Source organism: Python bivittatus, unplaced genomic scaffold (assembly GCF_059951505.1).
Source record: "Python bivittatus isolate LINGU-HERP-01145 unplaced genomic scaffold, Pbiv_v1 ctg000980_np1212, whole genome shotgun sequence".
In the NCBI taxonomy this organism is placed as follows: domain Eukaryota; kingdom Metazoa; phylum Chordata; class Lepidosauria; order Squamata; family Pythonidae; genus Python; species Python bivittatus.
Window position 1 is genome coordinate 27,462,383 of NW_028277125.1, and position 25,066 is coordinate 27,487,448.

The 25,066-nt window shown below is 35.9% G+C and overlaps 1 protein-coding gene across 1 annotated transcript in view; it reads left to right on the forward strand.

Annotated features, from left to right (window-relative positions):
* SLC9A9 (solute carrier family 9 member A9) overlaps positions 1-25,066 on the forward strand; it is a 249,281-nt gene that overhangs the window by 93,132 nt on the left and 131,083 nt on the right. The window contains exons 7-9 of the mRNA XM_088131845.1: positions 10,085-10,223; positions 14,972-15,077; positions 22,396-22,484. Of these exons, the coding sequence (XP_087987971.1) occupies positions 10,085-10,223; positions 14,972-15,077; positions 22,396-22,484 (334 nt within the window). The remainder of the gene's footprint in view (positions 1-10,084; positions 10,224-14,971; positions 15,078-22,395; positions 22,485-25,066) is intronic.

A 25,066-nucleotide genomic window follows, 5' to 3' on the forward strand; every position in this document is an offset into this window, starting at 1 on the left:
AAAATCTGTCTATATGTTATCTGAATGGTGATCATTAACACTGCACTGCTCAAAGGCTAAAAGTTAAATTGAAAGTTTCCAGTGGAAGCTTAGGGTATTTTCTTTCCAAATGACACACAGCAAGACCTTTAACTCTTAATAATCTTTGCTGAATTAAGGTCCAAATACAGCTTTTATGTCTGGAATGCTTAAATATGAACTATGGTTGGTGTGATAGACCTTTGTGAGCTGTACTAAATTGAGAGGGGGAAAAAACCTCTGGTTTTACCTATCTCAGACAGATAAATATGCTGACAGTTCCTTGTTACCACTTAAATATGTTTGTTATACCAAATTGGGAGTCAAGGTATGTCTTTCTTTCTTTCTTTCTTTCTTTCTTTCTTTCTTTCTTTCTTTCTTTCTTTCTTTCTTTCTTTCTTTCTTTCATACATCCATACCATACCATACCATACCATACCATACCATACCATACCATACCATACCATACCATACCATACCATACCATACCATACCTCAGATCCCATAATCAATCTGAATCTCCCAGAGTTTTTCCTCAGGTAACTAACATTTACGATAGATTTGCCAGTCTATGATTCTGGGAATACACCTTGGCTTTCAGGGTATCCATATTAACAATGAGTCCATCCATTGATTCCAAGCTCCAGATGCAACTACTGAGAAGCCCTGATGAATTAGGGATTCACCAATCTAACCTAGGCTAACTACATAGTGGTGTGGGGTCCTTCAGTTAACCTTGCCCCCCCCCCAGGGTAATTTGTAAAATGGTAAGAAATGTAAGAAAGAAAACTGTAAGAAATCTTGCATTTATTTTATTTTACATATACAGTTGATTCAATCAGAGGCATGACCATGCCACATTTACACCCAAATGACATCCTTCCTTGGTTCTTTGAGTAAGTTGTAAGCATGAGAATTAAGAATCAGGCAGGTTTTAACTCTTGTTTCTGTGTTTGAAGAAAATTGAGCATTTGAAGTTTGATAAAAAATATAAAACTCAGTGTCCTAATTTAAGGAAAAGGAAAAAAATGGAGAGGAGATGAGAGAAAAGGTGAGAAGTGGAAAGAAGAGTTGTGCATGAAGAAATGTCTTTAAATATGTTTCTAAGGTGGAGTGACTTCCTTTCTGCATTTTTTATGATGTTAAATTCTCACCATCTGTATACTCAGAGTCTCTTAGAGGCAGGGTCTGGTGAAAAAGAGTAGCTGGGAAAAGTGGGGACCTACAGAGGTTTGGATAACAGTTGTCTTCTTCCTCCCCCTTGCCAGGTATCACTTTTGGGTATCCAATGCCCCACTTCAAAGCCATTCTACTCCTTGATTCTCTGTCCTTCTCCATATATAGAACAACTTCTTGACGTATTTCAGAATTCTATCCTTCTCCTATCTGAGCAAGTGATCTTTTGCAATCTGTGCAGGCTCATTTCCTAGTAACAATTTGTAGTTAGCTACAGGTAGTCCTCACTTAACAACCATTCATTTAACGATGGTTCAAATTTACGATGGCCTCAGAAAAAGTGCTTTATGATCTGTATTCACATTTACAACCACCACAAGCCATCACATCACCTCCTGCAGTCACCTGATCATGATTTGCAACCCTTTTTACAATGATCTTTAAGTGAATCACTGCAATCATTAAGCAAATCACATGGTTGTTAAGCGAATTCTGGGGAAAAATGTCCATTGGGGAAGCTGGATTTGCTTAACGACCATTGATTTGCTTAATGACTGTCATAAAAATAGTTGTAAACTCGGATCCGGTCGTGTAGTAACTCACTTAACAACTACCCCACTTAACCACCAATCTTCCAGTCCCTATTGTCGTCATTAAGCAACGACTGTACTTGTTTCATGCTTTGGCTTATTGTGGTTAATAAGTATCCTGTTTTGTAACTGCAAAATTTATAGAAAAGGAAAATAATTCAGGTCCTTGGGTACTTTTGAAAAGTTATATCAGAGTAAGAATGGATGTTTTTGAAAATGATTTCCTTCATGCTTACATCACGTCATGAGACCAGGATTAACAATGCTGCCTGCAAAATAACAATCAAACTGTCCAATGAATAGATAATACTGCTATCAACTAGTAGATACTGATAGTTTTATCTTACCTAAATTTATTGAATCCTCTTTTAAAATGTGTCCATGTTGGAAAGCTACATATTGTGGGAGTGAATTCCCAGAAGTACAAAGAAATGTTTCCTTTCCTCTGTCCTAAATCCTCAGCTGTTGGCTTCGTGGATGATAGAATATAGTGGAAAAAAACTATTCCCTGACCATTTTCTTAAGCTACCTCCTCATCATGTACACTCCAAATATTGCAGCCTTTCCTTATAGGGGAGCTGCTCCAAGTCCTAGATCATTTTAATTTCTGCAGTTATAACTAACTAACAGTACTTAGTGATTTGAAGAATTGAATGAAAATATGGCAGAGCTATTTGGCGTAATATTTCAGAAAGATAATTTGCAAGAGGCTGTAAAGCACCCACCCCATTTTAATTTTTGACTTACAGTTTGAATCTGAATATCCATCACAAAGTCTTTGCCCTCCATTCTGCTATTTTGCTATTATATAGAGGCCAAATCAGGCATCCATTTTTTTCATTCATGCTAGAAATAAGAACATAATCTACATTCTTGTGATAGCAGCTGGTTTTTATGTCTTCAGTTCAACACTTAAAAAAAATGAATTGCCATGGCAACAGCTGCAACCATATATTACAGAACTGTGGAAGTGGAACTAACATTCATGAAGGCAGGAAGAGTGTTAGAATAGCACATCATGGAGACAATGCCAATCATTCTGAACAAAATAGCCTCGTTTCTTTACTAAGTACAAATATCTTTTAACATTGCATGTAGATGACCAGAGGTAGAGTGGTATCATAACCTTATATACTAGGCTTATTTTTCCTGGTCCACCCCCACACCATCTTGTCACCTGTTGCTGGACAAGTAAGTTTTAGCATCGATTTGGTATGTCTGCATCTTATATGTATGCACACACAAAAGACATGACAAAGGGAGCAATTCTGTAGGCAATTTCGCTATCTCACTGCTCTTTTCAGGATGCAGAATTCTGTTTGCAATGGCATCAGTCATCACAACATTGGCTCTTCCTCCAGTTATGACTATATTATCTAGAACATAAAATTCTGGGCTTGTTCCTTGGCACCTGGGATAACAAAATAATTTGAAAAATCTCCACTCCGCATGTAAAAGGAAAAGGCCTTTAAATGTTTTAGAGTCGATGCAGGATCAAATATCTAATACATTTTTATCTCATTAAAAACTGGCATGTTAACACTACGCCATACCAGATTATTTTATTTAAGCTTCTATCTATCTATCATCTATCTAGCTCTATCTCCTTTACTAAAAAGTTCAGAACAAATAATACAGATAAAATCAAATGAGAAGACTGAAGCCCCGTTCACATAAAAGCAGCAAACTCAACGGCTGATTTAATCTCTCTTGGTATTATTATTATTATTTATTTATTTAAATTTATTATAGCCATCACTCCTATAGACTCCCGCAGCATTGGGAAATTTAAATATACCAATGTGAATCTTTGGATTCTCTTAAATAAATATCTCAAATAAAATTATTCTTTAAGAAATGTTCCAATACATTTGACATAGCTCACATGTGTCATTTATTTAATTTACATCTGATTTTATATTTAAAAATAATGCAAAAAGAGACACAGTCAAGCAGCACCTTTATCTTTAAATAGGGCAAAAACACACGTTCCAGAGCCATTCTTGATTGTGGCAGAGAGCTGGGGTGATTATTTTGCAAAAAAAATAAATAAATCTAACAGTAAAATGTAGACAGAAATCTAAATCTAATAGTAAAATGTGGAGAGAAAGATGCATGACATTTAACAAGAAGCTTTCAACATCAGGGACAATATAATGGTTTCCATTCTTGCTTCAGAGTCTTCACACCAAGCAAAAAGCATCAATATCATTGGCAATGACCTTGAGCTGCAAAGGACTTACTTGAATATGAAAGGAACTGAAAGGTTATATTATACAGATAGGGCTGCTCATACTATCTCATCCTATCTTTTTATCCTTTGCACATTCAGCCATGAGATCAGAACAGCACTTGTAATTCATGTTTGCTTAAATGCTGATCCAAACGCTAATTAAGCAAGGTCAGGATTCCAAAGTATCTGTGTTCAAGCAGATATGGGCATGGTTCTCCTTTGGACTTCTCAGAGATCAGACAGAATAATAGGCAGGCCAGTGTATGCAGTCCTATCATTCACCCCCTTCAAGCTTTCACATATTCAGTCAAATAAAGAGAGATATTGACCATCACAGCCTAAAATAGCAGTCATATATACTGCAGTAGAAGTTACTTCTACAGTCCCTTTTACCCTATAGGACAAAAGGACAAGTTTATATATCAAGTTTCAGATGTCTGTGGACCTTTTAAAAACAAGACACTTGTCTGCACACTCAAAGACCGGATGTCAGAAAAAAAGAAAAGAAAAGAAATCACATCTTGAGAACTTATGTTACTGCATGTTATATTTCTGTTCAAACTGGGCATGGGCATGATACTAAAGATGTTGTTGGTAATCATATCTATTTAAAACTAACAACAAAAGCAGACACAGGAGAGAAGTTTTTAAGCAGGATTGTTGCTTCATGGGAGAAGAAAACTATTCTCTCCTTCCCATCATGGTTCAGAACAAAGTCAACCCTTCTGAACTGCAGTTAACCCCAGAAGGAATACTTTCACTGGCATTAGAATGTTCCTCTTCAGTAAAAAAAAAAACAACCTACAATGAAAATTAAACTGATTTGGTCTTTGGCAAACTTTACATGATGCTGTAATAGTACCTTTTAAAGAATGGTATGCAAGAATTCCTAGGTAGTAACTGAGATGCAGATTTAATTCTATGAATGAAAATCATCATGGTATATTATTCTGGGGTACTACAAGTAGTGTGAATTAGAGGTAATGTTGATAAGAGACCATTTTACTACGTCCAATACTTCAGGATGATGGACACGTAAGTTAGAAATCTATTGTGACATTAGAGAACGCTGCTTCTTGTCCTGCTGATTGCTTGCACTATACATTTAAATTTCAATTCCTTTTCTCCTGGAGTTTAAGCTCCAATCTATACAGCAACTAAATTGTTGGGCTGGTTTGTTTGGAAATGAAGCTTTTAAAATGGAACAGAATGTCATGTTAAAATGTATAGATTTCATTACAGTAATTCAATTTCAAAACATTGATTGTCTCTGAATTATTTGTGGCAATATAACAGCCTTTTAGCTTCCCCCCAAGCATCCTCCTTTTCTAAGAAATGAAGGAAATAGATGTAGATAGTATAAATGCATTAATTTGTTAAGATAGCTGCTGCTGCAGAAACAAGAGACTGTGCAAGGCCAAACAAGTATATTGTGTTTTTGTGACACTGAATAAGGTTAAGGATGTGTGGAATATTCTGCTAAGAGGAGTTATATGCCTGCCATTGCTATTGTACTCTGTCATGGAAAAACTTTCCAAATAGATACAGTATACCAGTCCCCACTATATCATATAGACTGATAAAGCATACCACACAAGGACCATCATGAATTATAAAAAAGCAATTGCAGAATGGTTTACACTCTTTATACTCCTTGCACTCTTAAAAATAGTAACATATGACATAATAGCGTACACCTCTTTACACTCTTAAAAATAGTAATTTATAGAATAGGAAGTTGTGGGACTTCAGTTTCTTTACTGAATTTTGATTCTCTTAGATGTCAACCAGCTTTGCTGTCCTTCCGTTATGTGAAGTTATTTGAGTGAAAACTTGGGAATCTGTCTGCACAGACTGAAAATTTACTCTATCCATGACATAATAATAGTACATTTTCCTCCACACGATTCAGTTGGTATACGTACAAATTACATTTATGAGGCCAAGAACTGTAAAGCCAAAACAATTAAATGCTCCAAGCATACAAATATAGAAATAACAGATGAAATAAAGAATAATGAAAACTAATTTTTGCTGCCAGAAACAAAATGTCAAATAGCACTTTCTCTCTACCAAATTAAGGAGCATAGTTCCTAAGCCCAGGCAAGTTATTTTGGCACCTGAGACAGATAATCTCACAAGATTCTCTTCTTTCCAGGGTAATAAAAATGCAATAATTATGAAATATTTTCCCTTTCCTTACATGACAGCCAGTTCAGCTGCCCTCCTATGCCTAAGAAAAGAGCTGTGGCTGAGGTCTATAGAGGAATGTTAATGTATTTATGATAGATGAGGAGGCTGACAATTGTCTGGTGTGTCCACAGCAGGCTCTTTGGCAGTAGAATCCTCTGAATCAGAGGTAGGCATGAAAGCTAGTGGTAAACCACTTTCTTATACTTGCCCTCTCAAACTACACTGACATCTTATGAAGTCACCAGTAGCTAAGCCTGGTTCAAATGAGCCTTTACTTTTTTATTTATACTGTTCATAATGGGAGTGTCTGCAGGGATGGTCAAAAAAGTTAAGAGGGTATATGCAACACCCATAAAAATGGGAAGAGCTTCAATTGCACGGCTGCCATCTTGCCTTTTTCTACCATACTCTGGAGACACTCTGGTTTATAACAATTCTCAGACATTGCAAAAGGGCCATAGCCAGCAGCCTTACCTAATTCTCTTTGGCAACACCTTGTACTGGCTCTACAAGAGCAATACCCAGTATGCTTCTTAATGTTGCCTGTGACCTTCAGCTGCATTCTGGCCTATAGCTAAAAGTAGATCAGAAAGACAGCAAATGTTTACCTGTAGATTATTAATTTATTGAGCTTTACTTGCCACTACTTTGTTAAAATATTCTTGAAACACTTACTAACCCAATATTGATAATGCTTATCTCATTAGTCCTGTCCATAATTCAGTGAAGCCTAATCCTAGTGTGTGTGTATTATTATTTTATTAAATTACTAACTTTTTTCCTTAAATCTCTTCAGAAAATGTGAGAATTAGTGACTAGCTAGAGGCAGAAATGTTCAAATTCTGAAAAGGGTGGGCCGGTTATTTTGTGCTGTACAAGCCCTCTCCAGCAATCCCGCTGAATTCTCAAACTTCCTTCAATCCATGAGGAAATTCTTCTCATGGCCCCTTTTCAGACAAGGGAATGTGGGCCTCCAGGGAAGCTTCAGTCTGCAGGAAAGATGTGCAGCAGATCCAACACTGCCAGCTTCAGCAGTACAGTAAGTTCAAAAACATCACCAAGAGAAATCCAGACGAATCGTTCAGGCACTGAAGAAATTGCTGGAATTACAAGAGCAAGACAAATAAACCTTTGAGAAATTATGAAGCAGATTGTAGCACAACACTACGGTTTGTTGGAGGAGGAAAAAACACTAATCTAGCAGTTATGCCATTTGGCTCCTGCTTGTTTCAGGTGGAAAGCTTTTTTAAAAAAGCAAGTAAAGCTATTTTCAGCATTCGTATTTTTTTGTTAGATGGGAACTAGTACACATGTATATATTTAAAAATGCGAAAGATAAAGCCACAATGAACTGTGACAGTCTTTTGATTTCTGTTCATTTAAGCATGTGTTGCTTTGTAGCAGCATCAAAGAAAATTCAACAGTTTAAAACAGTTACCTAGAAATTGGAAATGTTCTGCCAGGTCTCAACTGTTTGACATACCTTCAGTAATAAATTATATCAAAACTTGCTGCCTACTTTTGCTTTCTCTCCTTAATTTTCGCTCATGGATACTAAAAAACACACCTTTGTACTTATATATTTGGGAAGGTAACAAGGGAAAGAAGTGGCAGCAGATGGCAGTGACTCTCTTTCCTAGATTGGCAGCACAGAGCTGTGGGCATTAGAGCCTCCTACAGCACCATTTAATGATGCAGAATTATCTTGTGAGATCTTCGGGTTAAGGCTGCTCAAATCATACGTACGTGCGTGCATGTGCGCACACACTGCAATGTGTCCAAAAGTTAAATATTGCAGCTACTTTTATTAAAGTTTGCATTTGGGGAATATTGGATTAAAACAGGAATTTATTAGGGAAATTAACATTAAAAATGAAAACAAAATTAAATATATTTGGATATTGCATTTATGAGGGAAATTTGTATATGAGATTTACAGGTGTTCTCCTGGTTGGGAAAATACACAGAAAAATTGATGGGATAATGAATATATCTGACACTGATTCTGATTAAATTTGACTGTTTGTTTGTTTGTTTGTTTGTTTATTTCCTTCAGTTTAGGTGCCGCCTAACTCCAAACCAATTCTGGGCAGCTCACAATATAATAAGCAATAAAAACACAATACAAAACAAAACAAGATGGGGATCCAACCCCTCGATACAAAAACATAGATTAAAAATACACCCAACAAGGGGCTCCATCTGCTCTAATCTAAGCCTGAGAGAACAACCAGGTTTTTAGGACCTTACAGAACATCAACAGGGATTCTGTAGGCCACATGGCTTTCAGGGGGAATCTCATTCCAGAGGGCAGGCACCATGACAAAGAAGGCACACTTCCTAGGTCCCGATAGACGGCACTGTTCAGTCGAAGGAATCCACAGTGCACCATCTCTGCCAGCACATACCAGCTGGGCAGAAATCATGGGAGATAGGCGATCCCTCAAATTAGGGCTTATGTCATATGAAAAAATTGTTCTTGTATTCTGAGGAAACTATAGATTAATTCTTATAGTATCTGCAGTGTAGGTGTATACCCTTATGCAAATGCTGATGTGAAACCAGCCAGCAGTTTTCTAAAATAGTAGTAGTAGTAGTAGTAGTAGTAGTAGTAGTAATAATAATAATAATAATAATAATAATAATAAAAACCTATATAAGCTTGCACTCCATTTCATCAATACATATGTTTCTCTGATCTGTAACAACTGGGGAATTATTCTTTGCATGAGTCCATAGTTGTGTAGACTTTTCCACAGGTTTAGTTAGAAACCCAGTGTCTTCTTTACATTTAATCTGTTTAATTTTAGTCCCATTTTTTTCACTGTCTTCCTTGACTTTTATTACTAGAGCTTGCAGGTCCTTTGCATTTTAGGCTATCAGGGCAGTGTCATCAGCATAGCACAAGTTATTGATGTCTCTTCCTCCAATCTAAAACAATTTGTAGTAGTTAATGTTAAAGATACTAAGTATTTTGTGGCAATAAAATTGTTCTGGAAAATCCTGTACCTAAAACTCTCTGACCATCAGTAAAAAAACCTGAAAGTAAAGGGCCATCAAAAAAACGTTTCTTAATTAGAAGTTGGTGCAGTTGAAGTTACGTTTAATTTTATAATAAAAAAGATTGTGGCAATCTGATAATATGATTAACATTCTAGGTCACTCATCAGCAGGAAATTGAAATGTTTTGACCAGATGATCTTCTCACTGTGGCATAGCATTAATTTCCCATAAGGATATAATCTTGATGTCAGCAGCCAAAGACTTGGGCGTAAAAAAGGAACCTTAGCAGAGACAACTATTTCCTTGCTTTGGAAGAAAATGTTTGGTTTGTGTTTCCCTGGGGCTTCCTATTGCGAAGCTGTTGACATGCTCCCAGTTTGGTTTATGAAGGGTAAAGCTATGAATGATACAACTGTAACAGTTTATAAGATCACTGCTAAAGATTTTGTATGCACCGTAATTTGTATTGTCCATGTGTGAGTGAGCTATAAATCTAGTGTTTTTATCAGGAATATTTGTGAACATATTCAGAAGACATATGGCCAATAAATAATTCAAAGTCATCTGGCTCACCTGTAGATTTCTTACATACCTACCATGTTTTAAAGTCTAGTTGGATTGGAAATAATACTCTTTGTGACATGTGAGCACAAAATATGTTTACAGACTGGCAAAAAGTGACAGTGGCATATGATACTGCCTTGAAAAATAAAACCTTATTTCATCATGCCGTGACATTCAGATCTAATAGCAGCCCCGAGGAGTAACTGCTAGTCTTTAGTAAAGTACATCTTAAGCTCATGATTTTAGAGTCTGTGCTATGTGGTAAAATTCATTATTCTTCTCTCCTTTTTGTCTTTCTTCATTTCAGTTCAATATCAATTTACAGTCCCAAGGAGAATCCCAACACATTTGATGCTGCTGCCTTCTTCCAATCGGTGGGGAATTTTTTAGGGATCTTTGCTGGATCTTTTTCTATGGGATCTGCCTATGCAGTTGTCACTGCACTAATATCCTTTGTTACCAAACAGCAAACTAGAGCAAGTTTGAAAGATCAGATGATGTAAAATGCAACAATTTCAGGTTTCACTTTTAATTAGACTTTGTGTTTTAAGATTTTAGAGATACCATAAATATAATCTCTTATGGCGCTGTACTCATTTCTGTGATAAATTGCAGCTGTAGATGAGCTTGAATGCATATGCAAATTTGTTAATCTGACCATTGGAAGTGTTAACAGATGGGAAGAAAGAAAACCAGGGCAAATGGCCTTCTATAAGCATCTTCTGCTTTCTTTGCCAATCACATCTTTCATGCACCTATTTCTTCTAATGACATTACTTTAGTCAATATCCACATCATGAATTTGCTCAGGCATAGTTAAAAGACTGGCTGACTTAAAGTAACTAACATATTTGCTTAATGTCTGTAATAAACTAGACATTTACAGTGTTTAAAACCAAGATAGGTTCCTACATTTTTCTTACTCTCCTGCCTGCACTCATATTTCAGTTTTCTCTCAGGGCAACTTGTCAATGCATGTCTCCTGTAAGAAAGGATGACATGTTTTGCCTTGAATTTGAGATTTGTTTGTTTATAAATTTAGAAGGTTCTTTTTTTTAATGAATAAACCAATAAATCTGTGCTTCTTGGAGGCACTTTTTCATAGAGTGCTCACATAGCAACATAAAATGAAAAACTGCTATAAGAGAAAGAGGAGTTAACAATTTATAAGTAGCTGGTTTTTGCCCCTGTGGACATAAAATCTGCTCAAAGGTAGGGTAATACTTTGAGGAATGTGGAGAAGGAGTAGGAGTTACAAAGCCAGTGTTCCCCTTTATGGAGTATCTCCAGAGTAGCAATTTACAGCATCACCTAGGCATCACTGTGTCAGTATAAAGTTTTCTTTATTAACAAAGGCTATAAATTGCTAATGCAGAAGTTCTTGTGTCTGTCTTCCTCTTCAACATATGGCTTCACTAGCTTCACTGCATTTTTTAAAAAGCAATAAAGAATCACATGGCACCATAAAGACAAGTTTATTACCACTTTAGCTTTCACAGATCACAGTCCACTTCATCAGATGCAAATGGTCTATGATCCAGGAAAGAAAATGTACAGGATTTTTTTTTTAATTTGTTTGCCCCAAAAACTAACATGGGCACTCCCCTGGAGACTATATTTTTTTATAGTCCCCTCAGAGATGCAATGGTTGTGCCTTTACCCGTCAGTAGACAAATTAAAACATTTTTATGCCAGCTCACCTTCATGTCTTTTGCAGCTATTTTATCAACCTTTTTTTCCCATCCTAGTTTAGGAATGATTGTTTTTTTGAGCTTGACGTTTTTGGGTTACATTGTTAGCTACCTTGGGTAACAAAGCAGATGTGCTTTTAAATTAAAAGTATATAATCATAGGCTCACTGAGGTAGAAAAATATTTCACAGCCTTTGGGTGAATTATGTTTAAATATACAATGTGTGGCTGTGAAATTTAACCGACATTTGCAAAAGTCTTTTTTTTTTTTCATGCATCTTCTTCTCAGTTTATATTCTTCCTTGCTGGATGAATTTCCTTTTGAAAAAGAAGCATGAAAACTTAACAGGTATATAAAAGAATCATATAAGCTTTAAAAACATACAGGAAAAGCAGGTATAATGAGGCTTCAGAGGCAGATGCTAAAGTCCCAACTCTACATCAGCATAAGCCTAAACACATTCAGATCCATAACTTTCCAAATATATTCTCAGAACAAGCAAATATTTTTATACTGTAAATTGCTTACTGCCAAACCCCCTACTACTTTGTAAAATAGAAATAGAGAGGCTTGCCGAATAAATCAAAATTCACTTTATGAGCATTTCAACAAGCTACAGAGAAAATAAAAATAATAATCTATTCCATGTAACTGCAGAATGGATAATACAATAAAAACAAAGGAGCAGCAAAGTAGTAGAAGAAGAAATCACGTCAACACAAATGCATGGAAGGGGAGGGTATGGCATGTTGCCTCTATAAAAATGATGTCATCAAATGGAAGTTGAACATATAAAGCTGCCAGATCTGTGCTGCAAAAATCTAACTCTGCCACTATTTCATCACTGCCAATATTTTTTCAACCCAAATTTGGTAGCCTTAATTAGTATGTATCCTAGAAAGGGAATTCCATCAAGCTTAATCTACATCAGTTAATCTACAACAGTTCACACAGACACCTCACTTCAGTCAGCAGAAACAATAAAAACAATAAAGGTATATTTTGTGTAGCTGAAGTAAGCTATCTATGAACTGATTCAGGCTTGTAGTTATCAACTACCAGATCATACCAAAATCCAAACCCCTTCTTCACCTTAGATATAGATCAGTTTTATTTGAAGCTATTAAATAAATGTTAGAGATCTCTTCCAATGCCTTGAACACCTCCAGATTGTTCCACTAAAATTCAGTGGCAGAACTGCCAATTTTCAGAAGCATGATTTTTGGCTCTCTGCCACAAAAAAGTGTGATAAATTTCTATGAGTTGTTAATGCACTAATTTTTAATTTTAAACACAAGCCAAAACTCCAAAGAGCAAACAGGCCACACAGCCACAGTGATGTTATCATATCTTGATATAAACTGCTTACTCCTTTACACATTGCCATGTGGCCCTGGGCAACAGGTTGAGTGAAAGTAAAGGATTCTGGATAATACAGGCATCATGCTGCACAAATAATGCCTTAACACAATGGAATGAAATGGTGGTCACTAGGCCAAATATCTATATGTAATATTTCTTCCACTGATTTATTAAAATAATCTTAATGCACCTCTTTTTATTTCTTAAATTAATGCCACTAAGCTAGCAATGACCTTCTCCTGAGCTTGAAATAATATAATCCTTGAGCTCATTCTCAGCTGGTCATCTTGTTTGCCATTTGACTTTACCACAGATAAATTTTCATTACCTGAAAACATTGCAGAGAGTAGAACTAGAATTAGGTAGCAAATTAATCAAACTAATGCTGGGAAATTTAAGTTATATCTGACCAAATCACTATAGTGATTTAGTCAACTATTTCAAAGCATGAACAGTTATAAGCATAGCCAGGAATACTTTTCTTGAAGTTGCATGTGCAATAAATATTCATGCAAGCATAATTAATTAAGCTTTTCCAGTAGACTGTCAAAATCATAAACTTGTTGGAAATGGAAATTATTTATCACTGCAAATTATTCATAACTGAAATATCTCCTTCCTTAAAATTCAGAGGGAAATTATCCACAGCATAAACAATTCTGTGACCTGGTCAAGACCATATTTCCAAGATATGAAAAGTTTTTTATCCTACTTCTGTATACAGTCAGGATTATGAGAAACAAAAAAGGTTCATCAGAAAGTAATTTCCCTGCTTGATAGACTGATATACTAACTGGCTTACACAGAGTCCCTTCCACTGTCCTTGGAAGAACCACTGTGGAACATACACATTCATGTTGCTCTGGTTAGCTTTAGAGATGTAAACTGAAACTCATTAAAATTTTGATATTTCTTCCCATTGCACCACTGGGTTTATATTTTTCCCCAGAAAATGAACATGTGACATATGAATTGGTCAGCATCAAACATTCACTGCTTGATGTCCCCATCATGTTAAATGCAGCTCTCCAAAGCCACCAGAACATCTACAAAAGGGGGCACCAAATTCCCATGGACTACCTGGGAAATTATCATAGTACAGTGGAACCTCGGGTTACGAATTTACTTTGTTCCGTGACTCTGGAATTGGTCGCAACCCGAAATAAATTTCCCCATAAGGTTCAATCTAATTACCATTAATCTGTTCTGGCATGGAGGACAGGGAGGCAGCTATTGCTTGGAGGGAGAGTCCCCCTTCCTACGACCACGTGTCAGGGTCATTTTCCGCAGCGGGAAATGGCCGCGGACCACGTGTCAGGGACAGAAAAATGGCCGCGGACCACGTGTCAGGGGCAGAAAAATGGCCGCGGACCACATGTCAGGGGCGGAAAAATGGCTGTGGACCACATGTCAGGGGCAGAAAAATGGCCGCGGACCACGTGTCAGGGGCGTAAAATGGCCGCGGACCATGTATCAGGGGTGGAAAAATGCCCGCGGACTGTGTCACGGGAGGTAATATGGCCATGGATCCGGTTTGTAACCCAAGGCGGAGTTTACAAACCGAGGTAAATTTTTGCGGCCAGAGCTGGTCGTAACCCGAAAAGTTCGTTAACAAAGGCGTTCGTAACCTGAGGTACCACTGTAACTAATTTAAAATTATAGTCAATTACATTTAAATTAACTAGAATCTAATGGAATCTAGTTCCATTTACTTCTTCTTCTGTCCCTTCATACATACACACACACACATTTTTTGGAGTGTGGCATTTATACCCCATATACCACTCAAAAGCTGAATATAGCCTTAAGCCCAAATAATATTGCAGCCCTGTTCTCAGCCTTGGGTTCACAAATGTTTAACTACCGCCCCTAACTGTTTCAACCAGCATTACCAATGGTCAATAAATTTCAGTAATGTATGTGAACTCAACCAGTTGGGAATCATTGAATGAAGTGAACTTTATGATGAGTCATGTATTGAAGTGGCAGTTCGAACATCACAACTCTTACTATTTACTTCACTTCTACAAAATTATAATGCTGAGTTTGTAAGTTCAAATACCTAATATTATTACAAAATCAAATCTGAAAGCTGAAATCATTGCCTTTTTTCCTTAGCATTTTTTTTTTCTTTTAGCACTTGACAAAGTTTACTAAGCTATGTGAGTTTCCCATGTTGGAAACTGGCCTGTTTTTCCTTTTGTCATGGAGTGCTTTCTTGTCTGCTGAAGCTGCTGGACTTACAGGTAAGTAATTCATGCCACTGAGGTAATTAGGGGGGTTCAGTTCTCTGCTGTGATACAAAGATATGTGTGGAGTTGGGAACATATATTACATAAGGGCAGAGGATTTTTTTTTTCATTTAAGTAACTGGGGAAGTAATTGCAAGCAAGGAAGTTCCATGTGTGCAACAGGCCTCTTATGTCTAGAACAGACTGATTGTTAAAACACTGTATATGACTCTGGAGTTAAAAAGCAGAATATTAATTAAGGAGGCTACAAAAAGTGTTCCATGTTGCTCATGTTTATTTTCATTGCAAAATTGTGTAGGTAGAGAAAATGCCCCCTTTCACCATATTCTTGATGCTACTTATCCCTATATCACCTTCTTCCAACTTGTTGCTGTCCAATTGTGTTGAACTTCCACCCCCACCTCCCCCTATTCAGGCTATAAATTATGAGAGCTGAATTCAGTATATCTGGAGGACATCTGGTTGTTGTACATCATCCAATTCATTAAACATGGCTAAAACTCTTGCCGATACACACTACCAAAGACGTACAGTAGCTGTTGAATAGAACCTTAGTTCTGCAGGATAAAAAGTGTCCCTTCATTTTTTTTATTCCACATACGAAGTCTCACCTCATTCTAAGCCGGTAGTAACAGAAGGAAGAATATGTTTATTTAAATAGTGAAGTGGATGTTTTATTTGTATTTTTTATTTTGTTTTTGAGTGAATGCAAAAACTACAGGGGAAGTAGTTTGTCAGTTGTGTCTGGGAAGTCACTTGCAATATTCCAATTGAAAGGGTACAAAAGATTACTGAGCAAAATTTGTGATTTTATGACAGACAGGAAATATGCAAACCAGATTTTTCCTATTTACCAGCTCATTGAGAAATTCATATATGTAAGAAAGAAAATTTATTATACATTACTTAATTTATAGAAAGCATATAATAAAGTGAATAGAATTGAATTATGTAATGTTTTATTGTATATGAAATTGAAGGTTATTTGCTGAATGTGCTAAGAGCAGTAGTTAATAAAGCATGCATGAGAACAAAAGAAATACTTAACAAAGTGTTCAACGCTGAGCAGGAGTAAGACCAGGATCTGCAACGTCCTCTTGGTTGTTTAGTGTAATTATTATATGTATAAGAAATTCTTATACTGATGTTGGAGTTGTCTTCACTGGAGACATGAATATAAGAATAGTTTTGTATGCAGATGATGCCAAGTTGTTGGTGAGAACTCTAATAATCTGCAGCAAATTTTAGATATGATCCAACAATAAGTATGGAATTTGCAATTTATGTATCAAAGTCCAAATTACTTATGTTTGACAGGGTGCAAAGAGTGAATAATTGCATATTACATATAAACAACAAAAATCTAAAACAAGTATATGAATTTGTGTATTTTGGTAGAATGTTTAACAAAGATGGAGAAATGGTTGGAGAGATTTTAGGATGTAAATATGGTGGTAGAAAAGTAATGAGGAATACAGTATGTAGTTTGTTGAGACAAATCAAAATGTCTCAGTAAACTACATACAGTAGTTAGCAGTAATCATCAAAAACAGCAAAAAATTGTTGTGTGTAAAAGGGTACCTCTCCCTATTTTGTTATATGAAAATAAAAGTTGAGTACATCAGGTGAAACATTAAAGATGAATAGGGTGTATTAATGTGCTATCTAAAAATATATGTGGTAAAGGAAGAAGCAATACAGTAAAAAATGAATGGGTGTTGAATGAATGTGGATTGATGCAAAAGTGAGTGATTTATAAAAGAGTTTGTTGAGTTGGTTTGATCATATCAAGAATGTGAATGAGGATTAAATTACATAAAAAATATGAAGGGAAAATGAATGGATCAAGGGATATGACAAATTGAGAATACTGTGCATGAAGTTGATGAGTTCCTCAAAAAGAAAGATGTAAGAAGTTTCAAGACACAAAAGAACAATGTGTGAGCAGTGTAGAAATTTCGTGGAAGCAAGGATGGTTTGCAAGGTTAGAAAACTATGGTGAGATATAGTCAATGGTGTTGGTATAAATTAGTTTAAGTTATGTTTCCTTTTATTTTTCTTATCTCATGCTTTTGAATTTCTTTGGATTACTGTTTCTTATTTCTTTTCTTTGTTCTACATAACATTGCTAATCACTAAAAAGAATAGTGTGATGGGTATCTATGTAGATATACTGTATGTGTACAATTAATTTCTTCTCATTCACAGCAAGCTGGGCAAATAAGTCTAGAAGATGACAAGTATTAAAATTAATATTAAATCTCTTTATGGAATAAATCATATGCATTGAATTAGTGGAATATTTGTAACTCATATAAAAGGAATAGTGAAGAGAACATGAAACTAACTTGTAGTAAATATAGAATAGAAACATTTAATGTTGATCTGATGTGAAGGTAAGCTCCCTATCTGGATTTTATATAATTTCAAAAAAATCAGTCTCACCTCTGGAATAGAATATTTTTTGTCTATTTCTGTTTTTTTAAAAAATGCTTGAAAACTTGGCCTTTCTTATAATGAAACTAGAGGAGCTTTCAATGATAATTTTATTGCTGGAGGTACAGCCACTGTAAGCATAAAATCCATTTTTAGATGTTAAGACATAGGGTACAACCAAGCAGTATATAATTGGCAGATGTCATGTTTTCACACCCAAGTGACATACTGAAGTCTCTTCCTTTACATCATTTGGAAACTTTTTCCTATTCATTTATGACTCTGGAATAACAGTAATTTTAATTGTTACACTTCTCACAGATGGGTTTTGCATTTATATGCAACTGGAAAAATGTTTAGAAGCCAAGGTTTGAGTATTCCAGATCCAGTTAGAAGTATTTTTTTAAAAAAACCATATGAAATCTTACAAGCTGTTATTTCATTGGAAAAGATATTACTCAAATTATTAGAAATAATTCTTTTCTTATTTGTACAATAAAAATCTAATGATCAATGTTTGTGAATATGGGAGATGAATGTATAAATTAGTTGTATGAAATGGCACCCAACCGGGTTATTCAGGAATCTTTAATCACTATCAACTTTCATATTCAACCTATTTTATACATGTAGCATGCCACTTACTTTCTTGATAGACACTATTGGAAGAGAATTGGAAGTTATGCCATTTAATTTCTTGATAGACAGTATACTTCAGGATTAATATGTATATTAGATCTTGTGGAGGAGAGATTATGCCAATGATATACAACCAAAAAGAATTATGATTCTCCTGCTCTGTTCTTTATGGGACTGGGAAAAATCATTTATCACTTTGAAACCCTTTCCAATAGTAGTTCTTTTTATTCAGCTTTAAGAAAGTAATCCTCAAAGCTCTCAGCTCAGCTCCAGTACCTTTATTTTTATTTTATTTTATTTTTCCCTGAACTCAGAGCATTCTGAATTTATAATTCAATTTCCTCCATGGAATCTGTAACAAAGTAGAAAGCTCATCAGTTCTGTAGATATCATAGTGCATAAATGTGAGTTTGGTTGAATTGCAAAGGTTCTTCTGGAGTGACAACACACCTAACAAACATAAACATCTAAAAATTATCTTTATTTAGAGCAAGGTGCAAAAGTTGGTGCTCAGATGTCATAGTGAAGTGTCATATCCTTATATGAGTGTCTGAAATGTTTCACTCAGCCACTTTCCTGATGTTTTTCTGGGACTCTCTGATAAAAGTCTGCAAGTACTGTCAAGCTTTCCAGTTTTCACTGGCACCATTCAATTGAAAAAAGCCTGAAAGCAATACTCTGACATTCAGTTGTGTGAGACATTCTAATTAAAACACTTCATGGCGATCTTGCCACCTTGGTCTAGGTGTGAGGCAAACTTGCCAGAAGCACTTTCAAGTTATTTCAAGATGATTTATCTTACCCAGAAGAATCAGTCTAAAATTTCAGAACAATGTATTTTCTTTTCTATAAAGAAATAGTTCTGTCAAACATTTTCAATACAGTTCTTAAGATTTAGAGGTAGTTGAACCTCTATCATTTTCTTTCTCCTGATCAATTGTGGAACAGAACAAAATTATTTTTCTGTTTTATTCTTTGATAGGGAAAAACCATACAGCTAAAAATACTAAATATTCATTCCAATCAATTGAACCCCATGATTATTCAACAGATTTTTCATATTGAATATTTAGCACATTATTTGTTCTTCCACTATGGTGATCAACATGGCATATACAATGCTTTCATGAGTATCATAAGTTATGAATAACTCCATTACTTCATCATAAGTAGCTTTAAGTGGATTAGACCTAAAAATCAACATCTTGGTCAAGCAGACAAAGATCTAGAGTAGGCAATCAATGTGGATCAATGACATTTAGCACTTCTAAGATTCAAAAACAGATTCATGTTTTCAAGCTGAGGTCCACACATCACTCCTGCTTTCTAAAAACTAGATCAGACAAGGAAAAAGTGGTAAGTGAAACCCACACCAAGACCAGATTTTAAATTACCTTACATCAATTAATGTAATTATTGTTATTATGTACAATTAGTACAATTAATAATACAATTTTAATTTACTGCAACAGAGAACTGGTCCATATATGTTCAGTTTAAGCAATTCTAATCTGGAATTGGAGTAAATTAGCATTATTTGCTTTTTAAAGTTTATTTCTAGGAACAATAATCTCAGTCCCCTCCTCTTGGAAACAATGGTCCCAATGCAATAAAAGTAATTGTGGGTCATAACGAAATCCTACTTGAAAGCAATATTTTAGATCCATGGTGAACAACCTCTGCTCCCAGGGCTGTATATGGCCCTCAAATAAATTTTTGCAGCTCATGGAATTACTTATAACAAAATTGTACATGAGTGGCAATGGTTTGCTGTCATTCTGAGACAGGAATAGCACAAACATTGAGTGTAAGTACTAATTATTTTAACAGTTTTTCAGGTGGTGGTGGTGGTGGTGGTGGTGGTGGTGATGATGATGATGATGATGATGATGATGATGATGATGTTGATGTTGATGTTGATGTTGATGTTGATGTTGATGTTGATGTTGATGTTGATGATGATTCCCTTTTCTCACTTCCAGGCCTAAAATTCCTGGCCCCACTCATGTGTCTATGATTTGGTTATACACCTTGCGTTCTTGTCCCACCTACTGTGATCTTCCCCTCTCCTTCCCAAAACGATTAATAAAAGCCTTAGCAACTTAGCAATAAGTAAGCAAATGTTTTCCTTACTTATTTTAGATTCTGAGAACTTTAAAAAAAGCTTGCAAAAATTGACTTCTTTCATCCTAGCTGTTATTACATCTGTTGTAAGGGAACCTTGCTGGGCTATGTGAGATAGGATGTGGGGATCGCAGTGGGAAGGCTGAATTGCTCAAATTTGGGTTGACTAGACTTGCACAAGCTAAACTAATCAAAACCCAATGTAGCATAACAGAATCTTGAGAGTTAAATTATAACACAGTAACTCCATGCCGCCTGCTTTGAAGAATTCTTTTCTTTTCCTTTTTTGTATCGGGTATGTGTGATGGGGGGTTGGGTAGTTTGCCCTGATGAGATACATCCTTGGAGTGCTTTGTTGCAGAAGCAGCTGTGGAAGCTGTTTTTTGTGGGTGAGGCTAGGCAGTTAAGTTGGGTTTGTTGGCTGGGGTCTGTGGTTTGGGACTGGGATGGCAGGGTGTTTGGGAGGACTGAATGTAGAGTAGGGCAGGCCATAACATCCTGGTGATGGCAGGCAGAGGAAGATACGGTGACAATCTGGGGGTGGCTGCATATGGGAAGGCAGTTCTGGTATCTTCAGTTGATTGCGCCTTCTGGCCCTCAGAATTCAGTCCCCGGCCAATTTTTGAGCTGTTTTTTATATGTTAACAAAAATCCTTAGCAGGGCATTAGGAAATGTATTGCATCATTTATATGATGACTCAGAGATGTCATTGTAGCAATATATTCGTGGGTTATTCTGCTGGTTTCTTTCTCCTTGGTCTCATGTCATCTTTTGCAGAGGCAAACCCATCCCTTCAAATATTTAGTGCATAATAAAACATATAAATGTAATAATATCTATCATCTTCAAAATTCCCACTTATTATCAAAGAAGGACTGCAGATGGTAATTTCACCATCTGAAAGCAGATTGATCACAAAACAATAAATCTTTTTATTTTCAAGTTGGGCGGGTAGGGCAACTGTTTTGATCAACTACAATCAGTTTATAAGTGGGGGGGAGTGTGCATAGTCGGCAACTAATTAATTGAGAGTACTATACCTGCAGACACAACTTTTTTTCTCCACTTTGCACCAATCAGTTATTTCTTTTAAACTGAACCTTTGAATATTTTTTCTTGAAAATGAACATGCAGCTTAGGAAGAAATTGTTCCCAATGAAGGAATTGTTATTTTTAGTTCCAGATACTGAAGGCTCCTCTAATTTTTAATGAGAAGGAAACCAATGATGTTTTTAACAAATGCCATGTAGGCAATAGTATTTTGAAATAAAAACTGAATGATATTAGAAGGAAATTGAGTATTTTCACTAATAAATCTTTCCATAAATATAATGCAGTTGAGAGTCCATCATTCTGCCATTTTATTTGTGAAAGCAAATTCTAGCTATCTGCACATTTTAACTTTGTGTGTTGTGCAAACCCAGTTCCAGACTGCAATCTTACACAAATTTGCCTGAGAGTAGATTCCAATGAAGTCAAGTGGGCTTATTTCTAGATAGACATTGAGTGATTTCTTATAAACAACTAACTGGTGTGGTACAATAGAAATTAATCTTAGTGACATAATCTTATTTTTTTACACGATCATTTTGTCATGCAATCTTGAATGTATCTTAGAGAAGAACCTGAGTTGTTGCTTTTTCTCTGGAATTTCTGAATTAATTAGCACCAAAATCTGAAAAAAGCACTCCCAGATTACAAAATAGTTATTTTACAAGACAGCAGTCTTTCTGCAACAGAGTGAGCCCAGCTGGAATACACCACACCAGCCTCTTATCATGTTAAAGGTCACTGTTATATTTGGATGATTTCATAGCAATTCTGAACAGTTAGACATTCTTCAAACAACAAAGCTGTGTAGATGTATACTAAGCAGGTCACATTACAGCAAGATGAGAGAGATTCCTGACCTCCAATTATTTTGATCAAAGCTAACTTCTAGTTCATTGAAGCAAATTATTATAACACCTTCCTTATGGCTTTTTTTTATAGGCAGTTAATGTTGTTTAATTATTTTCCAAGGAGGCAAATCCCTTCCTCTCCTTGTTCTTTTTGAATACACTCTAGGAGGAAATGAAAACAGCTAAATGTGTATTGGTTTTTGTGTTTCAGGAATAGTGGCAGTTCTTTTTTGTGGAGTCACACAGGCCCATTATACATACAACAATCTGTCAGCAGATTCCAAAATGAGAACTAAACAGGTAAAGTATGCAGTCTCCCCACCTTTCTGACCCCTTGCTTGCTTTGTATCTTCTGCAAGAGTAATTGGATATCTCACAAAGCTGACAATATAGCTAGAAGATATTTCATTAAACCAAAGAACAAAGCTTGTATCTTCATTAAGGGAGAATACCAACACTGATTTTTGCCAGGAAAGACAATAGCAATTCTTCTGCTAAGCAAAATTTAAGAAAGGTCTGTTTTTCTTTTGAGGCCAGAAGCATCAAATGTCATTTTGGATATGAAATACACAGAGCTGGTGATCGTTTTCAGTGCTTTTTATCAAGTCAGCCTAGGACTCTACTGGATATATGCTTTGCTCAAGGGCTTATAGCTTGATGGAGTTTCTGTCTTGTCTTTTGCTTGAAATCACTGACACACATCTCCACATCATATCACAAATGGGGACTAAAATTCCTTCAGGTGAAGCATGCTTTTCAAAACTGAGAACCATGGATACATGGAACATATAGCTCTGTGAGTTTGTCAAGAAGTTGATCTGCTTTGTTGCCAGAAATTGGTAATGTGGTTAGGTAATTTTAGACCATGTATAATGATGTTGTGAGACCCAGTTCGATGATAAGGTATATTATGTTACCTTTTTTCAAAATGTGGCAAGTCTATTTCAGACACCTCCTGCTTATTCTAGCAATTTAGGCCCACTAAGTCCAGATGAATACTGCAGGTGTCAAATTTTCAAATAAGGAAAAGTACAAGCCAAGGGGTTCTGTAGGGAATATAGCATGTGGGGTAGATTAATTTGTCTGAGTGTCCTCCAGGTCCTAGAGAAAAAAAACACTTGAAAATATAGACTATTAGGGCAGAAATGTTGCAGGATCAGAAACTTCAGAATAAAAAATTCCTATAATCAGTGAAAATCAGCCTCAGCATCTAAGTACTCTGTTTGTAACCCTCAAGTAAATAACTGATGCTTTCTTTAGCTCTATTGTTCAACCTCCTTACACTCTTAAGCTCTAGTGCCTCAAGTATCAATTTTGAGGTATCAGATCACTTCTAGCTATTGTTTTTATAATCTGTTGGATCCAAAACTATATCTGTTACTTTCCAGTCTTCTTTACTTTGGTTTGGGAAGCAAAAGTACATCTTAATTGCCCATGAAATCCTGAACTGAAAACAACTTCTCATGTATTTATAGCTAGCTTTAGACTATACAACAGAATAATCTAAACGTCTGTTCCAAAGTCCTATCTTGACAACAGCCCAACAAATATTTCTGTAGCTAGTCAGATACCATCATCTTAGACTCCAGTCCATGACTTACCTTTCATAGGCTGAGTTATCTATCCCATAACAGACTACAGAAGGATCAGACTGACCAGTATTATTTGGGGGGATTGCATGAAAATGCAACACTACATTCTGATCCAATCAAGCATTGAGAATTAATCAAAGACAAAGGCAATCTCTGTACAGTAAAAATGTATATCTTTGTTATTCAGACTCCTGTGTACATCTGATATGTAATACTGTATAATAAAGCAAATGTTATCCAGTCATCTGGCCTTGATAGAAGTGGTTGGATGATTTGCTATTCCCTTATTTGACCACAGTGTTTGATCACTGCATCATAATTATTTTCTGAGCTGTGATTTATCAATATACATACATTTTAGGATATCCCTGGTGGTAACTTAGAAAGGGACAGAAATGATAGTAGTACCAAATGAAATATGCATTAGAATGGAATGGTTGCTTGGACTCTCTCTCAGCCCTCAGAAGCAGGCAATGGCAAACCACTCCCAAATTCTTGCCAAGAAAACTGCAGGGACTTGTCCAGGCAGTTGCCAGGAGTCAAGACTGATTCAAAGGCACCAAAAAAAAAAAAAAAATGGCATGGCGTGAGGGGGAAAAATCCAGCATGATAAGGATTTAATGTCGTCGTCTTGCATAAAGTAATTGGGAATCACATTCAGAAGCCCACATTTGACAAGAAAGTGGGGAAAGTAGATAAAAGTTATCCAGATGTTTTGTCAAAATAATCATTTAGGCTGATTGACAGGAGCATTATAACTAGTAGATTCCTATTACACTTCCACGACGTCTGCTTTATTTGTTCTTTCATTGTACAGTGTGTATATAATCTCTTTTAATCACGAAAATTGGAGGTTGACATGATGCTTTTTCTGTGATAAAATACGCAAATCAGGAAACTTATAATCACATTATTCATTTAAATTAAAGGCATCTAATTGAAATTGCATGAAAGAGACCATGGAAAAGTTTTTCAGCATCTGTCTGTAAAGAATGTTAGCCTGAATATGATAATTTCTCTGAGACCTTGAAATCCACATCAAAATAATACTAACATTCCACATTCTGTTGGAAGTACAATTTTTTGGAAGGACTGTTCTAGGCACAACAGCCATTCATGGAAACTATATCATAAAGGCTACCCTGCTGAGAGAAACTTGTTGAATGAAATGAGTTGGTATAGATTTGCATCCTTTTTTAATATCTGTACTATATTTTTCATTTCCATGGGAGTAAGCCCTACTGAAAGTAGTGGATATGTATGTATTGTCGAAGGCTTTCACGGCCGGCA